Consider the following 20,173-nt stretch of genomic DNA (forward strand, 5'->3'; position numbering starts at 1 on the left):
CATTTTCTTCTCCAGCCAATTTTACAGATGAGGAAACTGAGGTAAACAGGCTTAAGTGACTTGCCCAGGGTTGCACAATTAGTGTCTGAAGTCAGATTTGAACTTAGATAGATGAGTCTTCTTGACTCTGTGGTTAAGCATTTTATCCACTGTGCCCCCAACGCATTTTCTTTAGGCATATTTATAACATAACTGAAACATGTAGGAGGGCACAGTGAAGAGAACACTGGTCCTAGAGTATGGAAGGTTTGAGTTCAAATGTGGCCTCAGATACTTACTGTATGACCCTAGCTAAAACACTCAACCACTATCTGCCTCAATTTTCCCACCTGTAAAATGGAGATAATAATAACATCTACATCCCAGGGATTTGGGAAAGATAAAATATTTAAAGAGCTTTGCATACATAAAAGTGTTATATAAATGCTAGCTGTTACTTTCGTTATTATCATCTCACAGGATTGTTTTGAGGATCAAATGAGGTAATATGTACAACACCATAAAGTGCAATGTAAATGCTAGCTATTATTTGAAATCCTCCAGATCATTGCCCATCATCTCTGGCCATTTCCACCATGTTTCATTAACTCTTGCCATTCTATCTCCCCATTATATGTTGTCTTCCTCCATTAGAATATAAACTCCTTGAGGGAAAGGATTATTTTTGCTTGCTTGCACTTGAAATTCTAATGATTAATAATATAGAAGTGTTTAACTGATACTCATAAATAATCATTATGCTATAGATATATATCCCACATCACAAATTTCCCAAAACTTCAAATGCTAAGTGAACTTATAATACTGAAAAATCCCACAAAATATGTCTATAACAAAGACTCTATAGTTTTGGAATGGGCAATATTAGTTGAATAAACAATTCTGAACTTTCGAGGGGACCACATAAAGGAACCAAAAGATAATGTATAAAGAAAGAATTTTTTAAAAAGCAAACACTAAAAGAAGTGGTGAGGGAAATGACATATGGTAATATTTGTCCCCAAAAATTATTTGAAAAAAAGACAAATTAAATCTCAAGAAAATTGGAAAGGGGGAGGGGGGGAATGAAAGGAACCTAGGCTAACAAAAGATAAACAAGGAATTATCCATTCAATTTTCCCTCCATGTCCCTAAGGGTGCACATGCTTCCATTTTAGTATCCTAGATCATCTTGGCTCTTCATTGGAATACCCAGCACACCAGGACAGACCACTAGTAAGAGATTTCCCTAAGGTCATAGCTTAGTTGACTTAGGTGATATCTTATCATGGCTCACTGAGCTCAGTGGTCCCAATTAATCAGACATGGGAGGCTCTCCATTCTCAAACAATGCAGTGAAGGTGATGAGCTCCATAAAAATAGCAACATAGGTTATGTGACATTCAAATATTCACTTGGCTTTGGGGCTACAGTTTATACAAAGAGATCAATATGGAATCACCCCATCCCAACACAGAGTTAGTGTTTGCCAAGCCACCATTAACTCCAAGAATACTGAATTCCTCAGACGGTCAGTGTCCCTAGGAAACAAAAACTGAGGTGTCTACAAAGCCAGAAATAAACTTTGTAAACAATTCAGTAGGTACAAAAATTGCAGGCGGGAAGAGAACGAGAACCAAATCTAACAGAACTAGGCCACCTGGAACCCAGGCAGAAAGGAGAAAACTTACCTTCATCTTGATAATCTGACATAAAAGATGCATCTGAAACTAAGCTAGGCCCATGGGTCCCACTGGGATAGTCTTCAGAGCTGTCTTGCCCAAAGTAATTTTCAAGTTCATCACCTCCTTAAAAAAGAAAAAAGAAAAACATTTAAAAAGAAAAGAAAAAACAAATCAAGCTTATATCATACTGTGTACATTTTCTTAAAAGAATTTTGAAGAGCTCTTCTGGTGGACACAAATAACTTCTTTATTTCTTCTTGAAGGTCCCTTTTCAGCATCTAAATGTTGATACCTTAAAATCTGAGCTACATATTACTACATATTAAGGAAGTAAATGGCACAGAACAATTTATAAATCATCAACACACTTACTTGCTGCCTGAAAAAGAAGAAAATAGAACTAGGGCTTTGCCGAATTCTTATATTTTGAGGTAGTTAGTGACCCAGTAGACAGAGTACTGAACTGGGAGTCAGCTATTTGATCCTGCACAAGTTCCTTTTTCAACTTTGGCTTTTTCTTTTGTAAAATGGGAATAATAATATACTTAGCTCTTAAAGTTGTTGGAAGGATAAAATGAGTTAATACATATAAAGTGCTTTGGAAACTTTATATAAATGCTAGCTGCTGCTGTTGTTATTCTATACCCCTGTAAGTCAGTGGTTCATTCTAAGACTGGTCACAAGTAATATCTACAACTCTAGATTCCACTGATCTCTTGGGAGTTTGTTCCAAGAGTTAATATTTGCTGTACATAACCATAATAATAATGACAACAACTGGCACATTTTTAGAGGGAGTCCTTTATATGCCAAGTGCTTTATGCAGACCATCTATACCTAGGAGGAAAGGAATAACTCAGTTCTAAATTGAAAACGTTGAGTTTTTGCATCCTAGCTATCATGCTGAAACGCATCCCAGAGATCTTCAGTTCTGATAGGCTCTCTTTACAAATGAGGAAACTGAGATCTAGAAATCCAAAATGAGTTGTTCAAGAGTACAGAAATAGTAAGATGCAGAAAGAGATTCCAAACCCACTTGCTCTGACTCCCAACTCAGTGCTTTCTTCCATGACAACAGGTCCCCTTTTATCTGAGTACTTTCACTTTACACTAGCCTCCTTCTCCATAAATGGCCAGCACTAAGAGGACTTCAGTTATGCAGGTACTTCAAAAGGTACTAAAGCAAGATGTTAGCTGGTTCAGAGAGAAAACCAAGGTTCTGCTTAACTCATCCAAACAGAGGCTCGGACTGCTGATAACAGGACAACGACAGCTGTTCTCTTCATTTCACAATCAGCAAACACCAAAAGAGGATTTTCCGCTGAATTTACTATGATCTCCAATACTAATTTCCAACCACAAACTCCAGTGCCAAGCTCAGTAAACACTGGAGGAGTTTTGGCCCAGTATTTCAACTAGGGAACATTGAACTAAACAACTTCCAAAGAGCTGATATTGTCCCCCTAAAAGCTTTATGCTCTGCAATCAAATTGGGGGAGGCACAGAGCAGGTAGTGATAGGAGGGTGGCAGTGAATGTCTCATTTTGTCATTTTGGGCAAGGCTGTGACAATCTCATCTAAATCTATCCTTTCTTATGTTCAAGGGGAGGCAGAAATCAGAGTGATCTAAAGACAAGAGGGTCTTAGAAATTGCAGTTTATTACAGAGGGATAAGGGGGAAAGCCAGAATTCTCACAGATAGCCCAGTCTCTGGGCTCCATGCAGTAGGAATGTTTTCCTAGCTGGTCTACTGGGTAATACAGACAAGACATTAAAGAGCTGACAAAAAAATACAAGAGTACAACAGCTTTGGTTGAGGCACTACTGTGTAATTTTCATTCTAACTAGAAATGTTCTCAAATACCAGGCAGAGGTATAATATGCTCAGATTTCATATCACGGCAGAGCCACTAAAATAGCATTACCAGCACAATCTATAGAGAAAGTGCTGGGCAGGATGCCGCCAAGCTTGATAGGTCTGCTCTCTTAAAAGGATTTTTTTCTCCCTTTGGATCAGACCAAAATTCATTTTAAAAAATAAAAAGAAGAAAGCGAAATCAAGCTTGAGGTTGAATTGCCTAATACAGTATATCTTTTCCAAGATAAAATCATAGAACCCAAGATTTTTTAACATGAAACCTCAAAGATCATCTAGTTCAATTCCTTATTTATAAGTGAGGGAAACAGGGGCCCAAAGGAGGAATTTGACTTTTCTAAGGTCACACAGCAACATGGTGGCAGAGCTAGGATTTAAGACTTTCAAATCCAAGAATCTCTTTCCAGGAGGGTCTCTTACAAACCACTTTCCTGGGTCCCTGATTGTTCAACTTATCTCAAAAGTTTGACAAATGCATTGCCTCAGCAAAAACCTACTATCATACAGAATACCAGCTGGATTCTCAAACAGTCACATGGCTCAGAAGGGACTCTTGATTCTAAAGTCATTATTTTTCAGTTGTGGTTGGCTCTTGGGGACCTCATTTGGAGTTTTCTTGGCAAAGATTCTGGAGTGGTTTGCCATTTCCTTCTCTAGCTCCTTTTACAAATGGGTAAACTAAGGCAAACAGGGTTAAGTTACTTGCCAAGGGTCACACTCATGCTTTGCCATTTTTGTCTCCAATTCCTTTGACAGATGGGTAAAGTGAGACAAAAAAAGATTAAATAACATCCCCAGAACCATATATCTATTAAGTGTCTGAAGTTAGATTTGAGGAAGACTCATCTACCTGACCTCAGGGCCAAACACTCGATCTTTTGCACAATCTAGCTATTGCTTGATATTGAAGTCTTGTCCTAAATACCATTATGGACTTAGCACTTAAAACTATGAGCTGCAGGGGGATGAGTCAGCTCCACCATGATTCCTGTAGCTTCTGGTATAATTATCCCAAGGCTGGCATTTAAGCCCCCAAATCTAAATTCAGGACAGTTACCTTAATATAGTATGGTATACAACTCACACGAGATTAGCACCAATCCTGGATCAGTGCTCTCCCTGGCTGGGGAAAACACAGAACACTTTGAAAAGAGGTTTTTTTGTACATAAGCTTAATTAGTTTCCGGTGATAGAGTTATCCTCAGTGCCACTTCAAGGGGCACATGCCCCTGGAGCAATCTAAGAGGAACAGAGAGAGAAAAGGGAGGAATATGTATACAGAAAAGCTGCTATGATTTTGAAAGTTATACCTCTTCAAACACCATAGGCAAAAGGTTGCCTCAAACTGCCGTACTGTTAGAATGCATTGTTAATTCTAAATCCCATTTTCTAGATTTCTCTATGTATCTGTCAAGGCAGGACCAGGTGATTACTTCCCCAGTCCAGTGGGATCTGAATAAATGATCCCAAGCCACAGTGACAGAGACTTCCTCTTGATGTCTCTCCAATTAGAACTTAGAAACTTCATTTGCTTAGAGTGGCTCTCCCACTGGAGAGTGACTCTGCCATGGGAGACAGAGACATCCCTTTGACAACTTAACTTAGAATTAATCTATATCCCTAAAGATGCTTACTTTAACACACTACCATATACCTTCATTAATCACAACTTGTACTTTCTTGTCTATTTCAAAATGAGATTTGGGGAACTGGAAAAAGGGTTCATTTGCTTTTAGCTGGGATTTTGTTCCTCTATTCCAGTATCTCAAAACACTGTATTTAATATTTCCAGGGACAGGTTCTCCTTTGGGTATCATGAATGCCTTGGGACCTCCAAGGGAGATGGTTTGCTCTATTGCTTTTTCCTGAAAGTCAAATAAAATAAAATTTCATTCATGCTTCATAGAGTGATAAGTTGGAAATTTCTGAGGGTTGGAGTTTGAAGAGAGAGCAGCTTTGTGTCAGGTATAAGGTAATTATTTGCTAGGGTTTCTGTGCTATTTGTTTTAATTCCCTGTGTTTTCATTAACAGCTAATGAGTTCCTCTCCCTGCCTCTTCTCTCCTCCCCCCCTTTTAAATTCAGAAACAATAGCTTGGCCACTAGAACTTGGCTTTTTTTTTCCTACCAGGACTCAGCCAGCTGTTGCTGCTCCATAAACTTTATGGAGAAGTGAATTAAACTGTTAAAAAAAACTTCCATTTCCTAATTCAATTCTAAATAAAACAGAGGGGAGAAAATGAAGTACTGATTATGTTCCCATTGTAACTATTTTGACTCATGGCAAACCTCTCAGGATCTGAATCTGTAGGTGCTACTTAAGGACTAAGAAGAGAGTCCTATTTAGAACTACTTTGGTATAAAGGCTTTATTACTGTTTCTGATAGGGAAATGAGAAAGGAGATCAGAGGGATTAAGAGAAAAAGGAAAAGAGAGGAGAAAGAAGAGAAAAGGGAAAAAATGGGAGATAGGAAGATGAAGGGGAAAGAAGGGAAGAGAAGAAAAGATAAAAAGATGAAGAGAGACACATGAAAAAAATCTAAAAAATAGTATTTAGAACTTATAATACATTTCACAAATATTGCCGCCTGTGATAAATTTTCATCAGTGAGTCTTAAGTAAGTATAACAATTATAATCAAGAACATTTCTATTTACATAGTATCACATACATATTTCTATGAATATTCAAAAAGATGAATAAAAAGAAATGAAAGAATGAAAAGAAGTAAGAAGAAAGGAAGGTAGAGAGAGGGGAAAGAATAGAAAAGAAGAATGAATGAAAGGAAAAAGAAAAGAAAAAGGGACAGAGGGAAGAAAGGACTTGAGAATCAAAAAACAAAAACAAAAATAACTCCTGTAAAACACAAAAATTTATTTACCTATTTCTATGCCAGGAGCCAAAGATTTTCTGGCACTTGTTAGTGACGTATTTGTCTTTCATTTCTCCTCTAAATAATTATGAGGAGTGTAATGAAGAATTTATCCACATCAGCAGCCAACTCCTTACATGGATCTATTCCTTTTGCAAGGAGAGTTCTTCATCTAGATTTCTAGAGGCCAGTTTTGCTAGTGCTTCATTAAATGCCTTTGGGAGGCATAAGGGAAACAAGGTGAACTGGGTCCTGTTTGTATTCTTGTGCTGGTGGTTGTTGGAGGGGAGAGATGGAAGGACAGGCCCCCAACTCCAGTTAATATCTAAGAGCCCATGAGAAACACAGCTTCCCTCTTTAAACTAATGAGCCCTCACTAAAACGCCACAAATAAAGGTCTCTGATCCAAATCCTGTTAGCTTTCATGCTTGGCAGTGTTAATATTGCCAGGTTTTCATGGACTAATTTAACAGTAACACACTTCCCAAAGCTGAACTGCATTGAGATGAACAATGCCTCCGCTTATTACTCCTTATTATAACCACTAGTCTAAGTTATTGAACAGAACACACAACTAGAGAAACAGATCAGTACAGATGCATCCATACATGTAAATGTTATTCGCATGTAAATATATTACCCCAGGACATTTGTAACGCAAAGGCGAAGGTCCTGTCAACATTTCCATTATAAATTACATACCTTTTTGCACATACTCATGTATTAGAAAATGTATGGTGTTTCCTACAGAACATCTTAGAAGCTTCACTGCTTTCTAAATATCCATTTGGATTTGCGTGGTTAGCTCTTGTGATTAATCCATGTGTGGTGAAGGTCTCAGATTCTTCTTTGTACAATGCTGCCTGATTTCCTGTCCATCTCCCTTTCTCTTCTACAGTTATCCATAACCCAGTGTACTCATATATTCTTTTTTTTCCCCAAAGCCCTAACAATGAGGGAAATAATACCAAAGGCCATAGGACTACCACGTGGTGAAAAAACTAGAACAGTTGCTATTTGTTATCATTTTAAAGACATGTATCAACCTGATCGTGACTGAACAAGGAGTGAAATCAACCTAAAACTAATCCCTTTCATTTAAGAGGATACAGTTTACCAATTACATAAATTAAGAGCAAAATTAACAGGCTATTTAAAAACCACTTGTGCTGCTGAGGGGGAAGGAAAGATGGGGGAGGAGATAGCAACGCCGTTAAAATGACCAGAAATGGGACTATATTGCAATAGATTAGGCTATTATATTCCAGAACATTCATTGCTACAATGGCTCTGAATCCTTAAACCAAAAGGGCAACGCTGTTTAATATTCATGAAGTGAAGTCCATCTCTCACCCGATTGGGCAGGAAGGTGTCAGGCCACAACCAATGGGAAAATTCGCTTTTTAGGAAGAGGACCCTGAATGATGCAGTTTTTCAGTTTGCCCAGTAGGGTGAGCTGCAGTGTGCAGCATTGTCCTAGCTTTATAAAGAAATGCGCCAGAGGACCACCAGCTAAATCCTCCTGCTGATCTTTTTTTTTTCTCTCCCCCAACCTAAAACTGCTCCGAGGTTTGATGATGTCGTTGTTGTTATTTTTAAAAACCATTTCTAGGTCTCAGGCAAAGGCTAAACTTACTGGCATTAATGAGCCAGAGAGTTAGCGACAACAAATATAAACTAGACAATTAAACAATGATGGCTCTCAGTTCAGAAAAGAAATCACGAGCTATCACTCCAGGCTGCTGCTTACACAACTACACATATATTCTACCACTGGAAAGGGTCAACTCGGACTAAATGAAAAATGATGGGAAGATCATGATATGGGAACAAATACACTTAAAAGCAAAATAAATTTCCTTTATAACTTATTACATTTAAGAAAAGAAGTTCAAATCCCATATGCCATGTTTTTACTTGTGGGACCTAATGCAAATTACTTAACCTCTTTGGAGCTCAGTTTCTCATCTGCAAAATGGGGAGAAGAAAGGAGTGGCTTAGATCATCTCTAAAGTTCTTTCTAGTCCTAAATCTACATCTTGTGAAGCTACTTTGATAATCAGCCAATTCTACCTGAAAGTTGATAGCACAAATGTTTCCTTTCTCCAGTTTTTCATATTTCTACTCTTATTTTCAACGCATTATGTTCCCAACGTTTCTTGTCTCGGCACAAAGTATTTCAACTTTTCCCCCCAATCACAAAAGGAAAATGCTATAAATTCAGGTGTTTCATAAATTATGATCCTGGTTGGGGAAAAATCAATGCAGTTTTAATAACTATGATCCTGTAAATGGTTAACATTTATTTCAATCAAGGGGCACTGAACTTGAAGTAAGGAATCTTGGCTCTATTACTAATTTGCAGTTGGTTGGCTGGTTATTATTCTTTGTCCTTGAACATGAATAAAATGGCATCACTATGTTGTGATCAAGATACAGTGTGTCCAATTGTGGCTGATCAGACCAGTACAAGTTTGGAAGACTCTATCACAAGTTGGGTACAAATAGTCAATATGAACATTTGGAGTGGACACGGTTCTAAATCTGAGCATCTCATTTTTCTTTTGAGCTAGTGCAGTTTTGCTTCATTCATAGAGCAATGTTTTCTTTAATGCTGGCACACCATGCTGGGTGATCCTATCCTAGTGTTTTCCATGTCATATAATAAGTAAGATCTTAGGCAAGTCATTTGATGCTCTTCGAGCTTGGGTTTCCTCATTTTTAAAATAAGGCTTTGGGGCTAGATGTTCTCCTTCCCAGACCTATAACAATCCATGCCTTTAGCTTTTAGATGTCAATGGATTTCTGGATAGTCAAAAGCCTAACATTAGGAAAAGTTTAGAACCTTAAAACTTACTAATAATTATTAAACATGAAAACAAATATGCCAAATAATCCAAGTTGATTAAAGTCAGCATTTCTCCTTTAAAATTTTTTCCACTTAATAGTATTTTTTCCAGTTATATGTAAAGATAATTTTCAACATTCATTTTTACATGATTTTGAATTTAGTTTTTTTCCCTCCTTCCCTCCCTCCCCAAGCATTTCTATTTTTGAAACATTTTTTTCTATAATTTTTATAGCATATGAGAAGCTGCATGTTGTAGTGGGAAAGAGCTGGTCCTCGTACCAGGAAGACCTAAATTCAGGTCCCACCTGTAACACATACTAACTGTGATCCTGGGCAAGTCAATAAATCTCTTGTCTTCTAATAAACTCTCTCAAACTATAAATTCACAAAAGGTGCTGACCTGCAAATAGAGGGAGTTTCCTGAGCTGGGAATTCCTTATACAAATAAATTCACAGGTTCAGACCCTCCCTCTTCTTTATACTATAAAGTCATTTAATGGGCTTGATCAAGTTATAGATTTAAGAGAGGTGTTTTGTTTGGGTTTTCAGATGCCAAAACTATTTGTATGACAGAAACTGGTGTGTACAAATTTTTTAAAAAATTTCCCATTTCAAGCACTTAATACCTAAGTTTTACTATAGGTTTATTGATATCCCTCCTTCCCTCAATGAATTCAACATTTTTTTTAAATTAAGCATCAACTGTATGTAAGGCACTGTGATGAACCTTGGAAGAAGATTAAAAATGGGGGGAAACAACAATTTTTTTCCTTCCAAAAAGGAAGTAGAACAGGGAGAGAGAATTGAGACATATATATATATATGTACAAATGATATAAGAATATAAGGGAGAGTGCCAAAGGAGGGAATCTAAACACAGTAGTAGAGGGGAACTCACTACTTCGTGGAATGGATGACTATTTTTGGACAGTTTTTCATAGTAGAGGAAAGTAGAGAGACACTTGTTTGTATATTGTTTAAGTGGGACATGCATGCTTCATTTATAAGATTTATAAGATGAGGTCCTTCTAAGCTTCCATAAGCTGCACCAGGAAGAAAAGTACACTGAATTTGGAGGTAGAAGACCTAAGGCCTGCCATATGATCTTGGAGGAGTACTCTTATCACATTCAAAGTTAACAGAAAAAAAAGATAGATATTTTCCTAATCTTTTTACATGAATTTTCTGGTCACCAAAGCAAATGTCCAAAATTTGGGGCACTTTGCATAATTTCCAATATGTCTTTATTCTCTTTATCCCTGTCAATTCCTAATTAACTCTCTCTACTTCACAGGAAACTAACCAATTTGTTCCCTAGCCAAATAAAATCGAATTTTTTGGTACTTTTAATTTGGCTTCATTATTTTTTAAGAGCTCTTTCTCTTCATCTTTTCAATGATTTTAATAAACTTTAAAAAATATTTTAAATACTCAGAAAATTATATTATGTCCTATAAATATAAGATGCTATTATTAACTCATATTGCTTACTCCCAAATAACTTCTTCCTAGTTTTTCCAGAGAGCTACTAATTGCTTACAACTTCTGACACAATTACATAAATTCTCATATGGTCTATTGGGTGTTTTGCCATGGTTTGGGCTCATATATATGATTTCATTGGTGAAAGGGCTCATGCACATATAGAAGAGGTTGGAAGTAATAGGTAAACTCTAGAGCAGATGTAATTTTGTATTTCCAGTTCCTAGAACAATGCTTGGTACACAGTATGTACTTCATAAATGCTTATTGATTTGGGTTAGATAACAGAAACATCCTGCATGTCACAGTTCCAAAACTTTCACAGGAGAATTCTGAGCAAGGGAAAACCCCTGTCAGATTTGCTAGACAGAAAAAAATTTTTTTTCTAAATCAGGGGTAATTAACCTTTTATGTCCTAGACCTCTTTGGTAATCTGATGAAACCTATGGATCCCTTCTCAGAATAATGTTTTTGACTGTGTAAAACAAAATTCTTAGAAATAACAAAAAACCCAATTATACTGAAACAGTTATCAATTTAAAAAAAAGTCATGGATCCCAAATTAAAACTTCTCTTCTAAATGGAAGTGTGACCAAATAGATGTGTCAAGGGGAATATCCACCAGAGTCCTTTACTTTGTAAAATGAGGGAATAACTAGGTGGTACAGTGGATAAAGCACCAGTCCTGAAGTCAGGAGGACCTGAGTTCAAATCTGGTGTCAGACACTTAACACTTCCTGGCTGTGTGATCCTGGGCAAGTCACTTAATCCCAACTGCCTCAGCAAAACATAAATAAACAAAAAGAAAAATACTGTGTAATATGAGATGCTTCTTTCCCTTAAAATTTATTGAAACTATCCTTAAGATTTAATTGGTTCATGCAACTAGAAGTTTCAGTCACAGATGCTGCTTTCTAATCATTCAAGTACAAAAACCCATAAAAAGTTCCAGTTAATTCACTGATGCTTGACCAGTGGATCACCATGGGCGACTCAAGAGCAGGAGAACTACACTCAGCTGAATCGATGCAGTGACCTTGATACATATCCTTCCTCTGATATGCTGAAACTAATCTCCTTTTCTTAACTTTTAGATGGAATACAAGTGCCTCATTTCATTCTATTCTAGAATCTGAACTACCAGGGGACTAGTCTGGTTAACTCTGACTGACAAAACAGATGCACAAGGAATTTAACTCTCTCAGTGATCACATGGAGCAACTGGAGTGAACAGAGATCCAGGCTCAAAGTCAAGAAAATCTAAGTTCAAACCTGATGCATACTAGCTGTATGTCCCTGGACAAGCAATAACTTCTTATTGACCCACTAAAAGCTGCTGGTCTGCATAGGTAAAGGATGCCTTTTCACAAGAGGTCCTTATACTAATGATATACTATATTTAATTGTAAAAATTCACATACCCTAAATAATCAACATTAAATGAAGAACTATATACAGTCAATAGATCAATAGAAGTTCTATGATTGTTACAGCAGCAGAGTTTTCTGCTTGCTCCAAGGATGGAATCTCCATTTGCCAGTCTCCCATTACATACAAATCATACAATTATCTTGCCAAAAGCAGAACAGCTCATTTTCTAGAAACATTTTCTAGAGGCAAAATGAATCCTTACCTCATCACTAACACTGTCCAGGTTATCTTAGTTGAGCATAAGCTATCCTTTAAGATGCAGGTATTGATAAAACACATAGGCCTTTTAAGTTATTTGATCTAAAAACATAAAGACCCATTCCCAAAGCCTATATTTAGATCAAAAAAGTTTTCTAACCCTTACACTAACAACTTTGACGTGGGAGAATTGCTATTCAGACTGAATGCACTTTTTTTCATTATTTTGATCATTAGATCAGCTACTGAACCTAAATTCTCTATTTAAAAACTGTATGGCTGCTATTTAGTGCAGTGGATAGAGCACCAGTCCTGAAGTCAGCAGGACCCGAATTCAAATCTCACTTCAAATACTTAATACTTCCTAGCTGTGTGACCCTGGGTAAGTCACTTAACTCCCATTGTCTCAGCAAAAATAAAAATAAAAACTATATGGCTCATTATGTTGTGGTTTTTTTTTGGCAGTTCAACATTTCAATAACCCTGATATTGAATAACAACCACTTGTTATTAAACTGGTTAATTAACAACTAACTTTTGTTACTGATTTGTGAAATTAATTTGAGTGAAATGATATGCATTCATCTCAGACTCAAGGAGTACTACATACTGCTTTTTCTCCTATATTTCCACTTTATATTAGATTTATTTACATGTTATATCACATGCAGAGGTCAGTTTGACCTCACAGATATTCCTGAGACTTTCTCTGCAATTTGTCCTTCATTATGGCTTTTAAATTTTATTTGTATTAGTTGATGACAGAGGTGGTGTGGTGTATTGGGTAGAAAACAGGCTTCAAGCTACCAAGGGCTTATGTTCAAATCCTGCAACAGATACATCCTGGTTTGTGACTCATCTAGATAAGTCACAACCTCTCACTGATTCTAGGCACTCATTCTCTAAAACTGTAAATGTTAAATTAGGTGCTAACCTTCATTGGTCGATCAAGTTTCCTCACCAATATCTATAAAATAATTTATCTAGTGCTTAAGAAGCAGGTAGATGGTTCAGTGTATAGAGCTATTGGACTGGAGTCAGAAATACCTGAGTTTGAATTCTGTCTCAGCCCCTTATTTATTATGTGGCACTGGGCATGTCACAATCTCTATTTGTCTTAATTCACTGGAGAATGAAATGGCAAACCACTCCAGCATCTTTGCTAAGAAAACCCCATGACCAGAGAGAGGATTGTGGGAATTAAGTGTATAGTTTACAACATGGCATTTTCATTCTTTTTTGTTGTTGTTTGCTTGCATTTTATTTTCTTTCTCATTTTTTCCTGTTTGATTTGATTTTTCTTATACAGCAAGATAATTATGTAAATATGTATGCATACACTGGATTTAACATATTTTTCTTACATGTTTAACATATATTGGATTTCTTGCCATTTAGATGAAGGGATAAGGGGAAGGGGGAAATTATAACACCAGGTTTTGCAAGAGTTAATGTTGAAAAATTATCCATGCATATGTTTTGAAAATAAAAAGCTTTAATAAAAAGAAACAAAATCCCATGAAAAGCATTGACATAGTCTGTTCTACAAGGTCTCAAAAAGTTGCATGCAACTGAATAACAAGAAGAATAACTTGTGCAAAACTTTTCTAATGTCAATATAAAGCCTGTAACTGCACAGGTTACTAGTGGAAATTTAAGACTTCTTTCTCCTCCAGACGGGCTGTGCTTTCTTTGGAAGTGATGTTCTCAATATTTCACCTTTGAAATTTTGCCAACTTTAGAAAATTTGTTGCATCCTATTGTGGAAAAGCATACTGGAATACACCTCCAGACTGGTATATCTTATTCAAAAGAAACAAAAGAGACATGTTAAGGAAATATACCCAAATGAGAAAATCTAGGAACCTGAGTGAAAAGCATGATGGACAGGAATTAGCTGAAGATCAATGGAGAAAGAGTTAGAAATGACCTTATCCCTATAGTATACTATAAACCATCTTAACAAGCCAATAGGAAGAAAAGAAACATGCATTCATTAAGCAGCTACAATATATCAGGTGCTTTACAAAAATATTATCTTTTTTAATCATCATAATAACCCTCATAAGTAATTGCTATTTTGATTCCCATTTTATTGTTGAAAAAAGTGAGGCAAACAAAGATTTAAGTCACTTTCCCAGGATCACACAGACAGCAAGCAAGAATCTCAGGATGAATTTGAACATTGGTCTTTATTACTCCAAGTCCAGTGTTCTATTCACTTCACCACCTACCTAGAGAAATAGATAAGATGCTTTGGAAATAGATTTAAAAAGTGGCACAAGATTATGATATTGTGTAATAAAGAGCTTCAATTTTCCAGATATCTACTGGAGCTTTCTGTCTGCCAAAAGCCTAGCAGCTTCTTGCTATGCCTAAATAATAATTTCAGTTTTCAAAAGATAAAAGAACCAATAAGAGTCAATTCTATACTAGAGCTGATCCTCAATAACAAAAAGGAATGAGATGTTGGGGTAAAGATGATTGGATCATATGACTGAGTACAGATGAACTACATACTCAGGTATTAAAAGAATTGGCAAATAATAAATAATAGGTAGCCAGCTTTACTATAGCATTAAAAACCTTAAAAGGTTTGCAAAATACTTTACATATTATCTGACTTAATCCTCACAATATCCTTATGAATTAGATGCTTTTCTCATTGCCATTTTACAACTGAGGAAACTGATGTTGAAATAGATTGTGTGGCTAGGGTAATACAGCTAGTAGTTGTCTGAGGAAAGATTTATAATATTTGAATTTGAAATGGAAATATTGCTATGCTACTATTAATTGTATTAGAAAGATGATCAAAAACGGGAAAGGTGCCATAGGACTTGAGAAAGACAAATGTCCTATTTGACAAAAGATAGAGGAGTAAGAAAACAGATAATCTACAGACCAGTGGACTTGACACCGATTCCTGGAAAATTCTAGAATGAGCCATGAAAGATATGGCAAATGAATACTTAATAAAGGAAGTGATCACAAAAAATTACCATGACTTTATCAAGAACAGATTATGCCAAACTAAGCTTATTTCCCTTTTTGATAGGCTTACTAAACTGGAAGACTGAGAGACTGCTTGGTGATATTGTATCTAGATTTTTTTAAAAGTATTTGATAAGGTATCTCATGTACTTCTTGTGAAAAAGATGTAAAGATATGAATTATGATAATGTAATTAGATGGATTTGGAACTGGTTCAATAGCTAGACTCAAAGAACAGTCATATCAAGTTGGCAAGGAGCCTCTACCTGAGTGGCCCAAGGATTTGTGCTTAATTCTAATGCTGTTTAACAATTTTTATCAGTGGATAATAGCATAGATAGCACGTTTATCAAATTTGCAGATGAAATAAAGAGACAGCTAAAAATGTCAGGAGTACATTTGGTTTTTTGGCCCCATGGCAACAAACAAGGACCAAACAGATATAATTTTTTTCTTTTTTACTTTTCTTTTTTTTGTTTTTGTTTTTATTTACAAAACTTATGCATGGGTAATTTTTCAACATTGATTCTTACAAAACTTTCTGTTACAAATTTTCCCTACCTTCTCCCCACCCCTTCCCCAGATGGCAGGTAGTCCAATACATGTTAAATATGTTAAAATACATGTTAAATCCAATATATATATATACATAATTATACAGTTATCATGCTGCACAAAAAAAATCAGATCTAAAAAGAAAAAAAAACCTGAGAAACAAAATGCAAGCAAACAATAACAGAGAAAGTGAGAATGCTATGTTATGCTCCACATTCAGTTCTCACAGTCCTCTGTGTTATATCACTCTCTTCATCACTGAACAGTTGGAATTGGTTTGAATCATCTCATTGTTGAAGAGAGCCATGTCCATCAGAATTGATCATTGTATAGTCTTCTTGTTGCCATGTATAATGATCTCCTGTTTCTGCTCATTTCACTTAGCATCAGTTCATGTAAGTTTCTCCAGGTTTCTCTGAAATCATCCAAACAAATATAGTTTCAAAAAGATACATTTGGAGAAAATATCCTAATTATTGGTGCTATACAAAAATAGAATGCACTGCCTTGCCTTAGGAAGTGATAGGTTCCCTCTCACTGGAGTCTCTAAATAAAGGATGAATGAACACTTTTTATTTAAAAAAAAAAAAAATTCCACTTGGGGTATAAGTCATTTAATTCTGTCTCAGTTTACTATCTGTAAAATGCTTATTGTTTGTCCTTTGTTCTTGAAGAGGAACAATGATAGCATGAAGGTGATGACTTGTTTGTGAAATGAATTTAAGTGAGACAAAGATGTGCAAAGACATTAGCTTTATTGTCTGTTCCAGAATCATCAGAGTTCAGTTATAAGACAAATGTCAAGATGATTGGCAATGTCCCTCTGTAAACTGAGCTGGAGAAGGAAATGGCAAACCACTTCGATATCATTGCCAAGAAAACCCAAAATGGCATCACAGAGTTGAACACAATTGAACAATAAAATTATGTGCAAGGCACTGTGCTAGGAACTGGGGATAAAAACACAAAAATGAGGAGTTGGGGTTTGTAAACTGAAGAATTTATTGCTTCCCAGACCCTTTGGGGTCATCTAGTCCATAGCTTGGCTTGTGCATCTACCAAAAGAATATGTGAAATCCTGGCAAGGGGACGTGAGGAAATATTGATTAACTAACTATATCATCTTATTGAAATTAGTCATTTTGTTTTCCTTTATGTGTATGTGAGGAGGGAACTTCAGAATTTATTTCCTTTCACACTGAATAAGGCACAGGAAAGTTTATTGAAAAATAAAGGGTATAAGCACTGAAGAAGGTAGGAAACCTCTGATCCAAAACTCTGGTTCAGTCAAAGTGAATTGACTTGGCTGCCCCAGGTCACACAAGCAGTTAATTAATACTGAAGCTGGGACTCCAAGCTGGCTCTTTTGATTTCTAATGCTAATTGTCTAAGAGTAATCTATTCCTTTACCCTAATGAGTGCAGCTGGGGAATAAAATAGATAGAGTAACCAGGCCTGGAGTCAGGAATATTCATCTTCCTGAGTTCAAATTAGGCTTCAAACACTTTTTATCTGTATGATCCTGGGCAAGTCCCTTAATCTTGTTTGACTCAGTTTCCTCATCCATAAAGTGATCTTTTGTGGAAAAGGGAATGGCAAGCCACAGGATCTTTGCCAAGAAAACCCCAAAAGGGGGTCACAGAGTCAGACATTACTGAAAACAATTAAATAGACAAAAACCTTTGTGAGTTAGTTGAAGTTAATTACTGCAGTATCAAGCTTAAATAGAAATGGGGACCACTAAACCATACAAAAGGATCCCTGTGGGCTGCATGTTGACCTAGTTTAAAAATATAATATTACTTATGTTTTATTGTATTTTTATTTATTTTGTTAAATATTTCCCTAATTGCATTGTAATCTGATTCTGACCCACTTGGGAGTATTGTAGGCCACATTCAGTCCACTCCTTGTTTGACCCCTTTTTGTTACAGAATGGGGAATTCATGAAAGCCATGATGATAATAATATAACAATAGCTAGTGTATGTAATATGTATGTATACACACACACACATATATGCTTTAAGTTTTGCATAGTGCTTTAAGGTTTGCAAAGAACTTTGAATCTTCATTTTAGAATGGAGTTTCATTTTAGAAACTCCAAGAGGCAGGTTCTATTATTATTATCTCCACTTGACAATTGAGGAAACTGAGGCAATAAGCAATTAAGTAACCTGCCTAGGGTCACAAAGCTATTAAGTGTTTATTAAGTGACTTATTTGAATTCAGGTTTTCCTAATTCCACATACTGTGTTCTATTTACTATGCCACTTAGCTATAAAAATGAATTAATGTTGGAGGGAAGTAATTGTTATAACCTAGGATATACATATATGTACACATTTACACATATATATATATATATAACCTTTTTGTTTTCTTTTTTTAAAAAATTATTAATTTCTTTTGTTTTTGCTTTTCTAGTCATTTCTGTAGGAAGCTTCACATCCATATCCAGAATTGAGCTTTCCCTAATAACAAAGAAAATTAGTTAAGCAAAAATATCTGATACAATGACTGTTTCTGGTAAAGTATGTGAAATTATACCCTAATACTCCCCTATCTTTCTTCCAAGGCGAGGAAGGTAGAAATGTCTCATTTTCTTTGACAGTAGCTACTAAAAAGTAGATGTATTATTATAAAAACACATTATGTCATTTGGGGGGGAAAGCACAGGAAGCTTGGAAAGCTAAATATTTGAAACAGTATCAGTGTCAGCATTAAACTTCAAAAATATTTAACGTGTATCCTCCCTCTAATGACTAATTTGTATGAAATGTAGGAAAAGTGGAAGGGAAAAAGACTGGGAAAGGGGAAAAACCTACAGGAAGTTGAACCACAAAGGCAGTTGTCAAAATTGTTAAAGCAAAATGAGATTCTGCCAGAGTCAGGAGTATTTGTCCTTGTGTACATTTTTTTTTTTCCTGTTAACTCCCAGAAGACAGAAAACATTTTGGAAGTCTTTAAAAAAAAAAAAAAAAAGCACTTTAAGTTGGGCTGCTCCAAGTTTGCAGCCAACACTTGTGTTTATAAAACACTGACATTCCAAGAATAGCGATAGAACAGAGACTTAACGATAAATTATAAATATTGTAAATTCAGACTTTTTCGTACATTTGTGAACACATCATAAATCCAGGCTGTGTTTCTTTGCCTAGATCCTACTTAACAACTGTGCTAAAGCCTCTTGGCATGAATGCAAAGGGTGTTTTTGTAAATAAAACTTAGTGAAAATCACTGTGCACTCCATTAATTCAAAAACACTCCTTTTCCACTTCAAAGGGAAGCCTCTCTCCCTCGCTTACTCTCTTTTTCGGTGTAAAGATGGTGGTTTTTATGGTCTTAATGATTTGCTTCTTGTACTTGTCATAACTACATGTACCAAGTATGTGATAGCAATGCAACAGAAGTTAGGCGACATCGGAGTCTCAGACCAATTCATTTCAGACTTTGCAGGAGAGCTAGCTTATACATCTTATCTCGAATGCAGCAGCACTGGCATCCTGCAGGATGGGAAAGCCCTGTGCATCTCTGGAGTGGGAACAACTCTCAGCGCTTTGCATTCAGAGGCAGCTAGGTGGCGCAGTGGATAGAGCGATGGACTTCGTGTCTTATTCCCTCGGACACTTAATAGCTATTTACCTTGGGCAAGTCCTTTCACTGTCCACCTTGTTTTCCTCATCTGAAAGATGGCGATAATAACAGCACCCTCTCTCAAAGTTGTTGTGAGAATAAAATGAGGCAAAATATTGCTCTGAAAACCTGATATAAATGCTAGTCATCCTCATTATGATTACTACGAAGCAACTGTTATGATTATGGCCAATTTTACTGGTAAAGAAACTGAAACAAACAAACAAAAAAAGAAGCTGAAACTCTGAGAGACTGAATGTCTTTACCAGGGTTACACAACTGTAGTTATTTGTCCTTCATTCTTGAAGAGGACCAATTATCAAAGTGATGTCGATTTGCAATTGAATTGGATTTAAGTGAGGGAGGACTGTGCAAGGTCACCCGTCTCACTTTCTCCTCCAGAGCCATCGGGGTCCAGTGGCCGGACATGGATCAGTTAGACTAAACATGGCCGGGGATGCAATGGGAGACCATGGTCTTTTTAAACTAAGGACTTGCCCAGGTCTCAGTTTTACTGAGGCAACACCCATTTAGTGATTTAAGGCTAGGTAGGAAATGAGACAGAGAAGGGCCTCTTTCACCTAGTTAAAAAAAATCAATCTGGGAGGTGGTTTCT

At 36.3% G+C, this 20,173-nt stretch overlaps 1 protein-coding gene across 2 annotated transcripts in view; it reads right to left on the minus strand.

Moving 5' to 3' along the window:
• Positions 1 to 20,173, minus strand: part of SKAP1 (src kinase associated phosphoprotein 1) — a 380,507-nt gene that overhangs the window by 292,765 nt on the left and 67,569 nt on the right. For both annotated transcript variants that reach the window (XM_051994724.1, XM_051994723.1), the window contains exon 4: positions 1,671 to 1,787. In XM_051994724.1, coding sequence (XP_051850684.1) covers positions 1,671 to 1,787 — 117 coding nt within the window. The remainder of the gene's footprint in view (positions 1 to 1,670; positions 1,788 to 20,173) is intronic.

The sequence above is a fragment of the Antechinus flavipes genome, chromosome 4, assembly GCF_016432865.1.
Source record: "Antechinus flavipes isolate AdamAnt ecotype Samford, QLD, Australia chromosome 4, AdamAnt_v2, whole genome shotgun sequence".
NCBI classification, from domain to species: domain Eukaryota; kingdom Metazoa; phylum Chordata; class Mammalia; order Dasyuromorphia; family Dasyuridae; genus Antechinus; species Antechinus flavipes.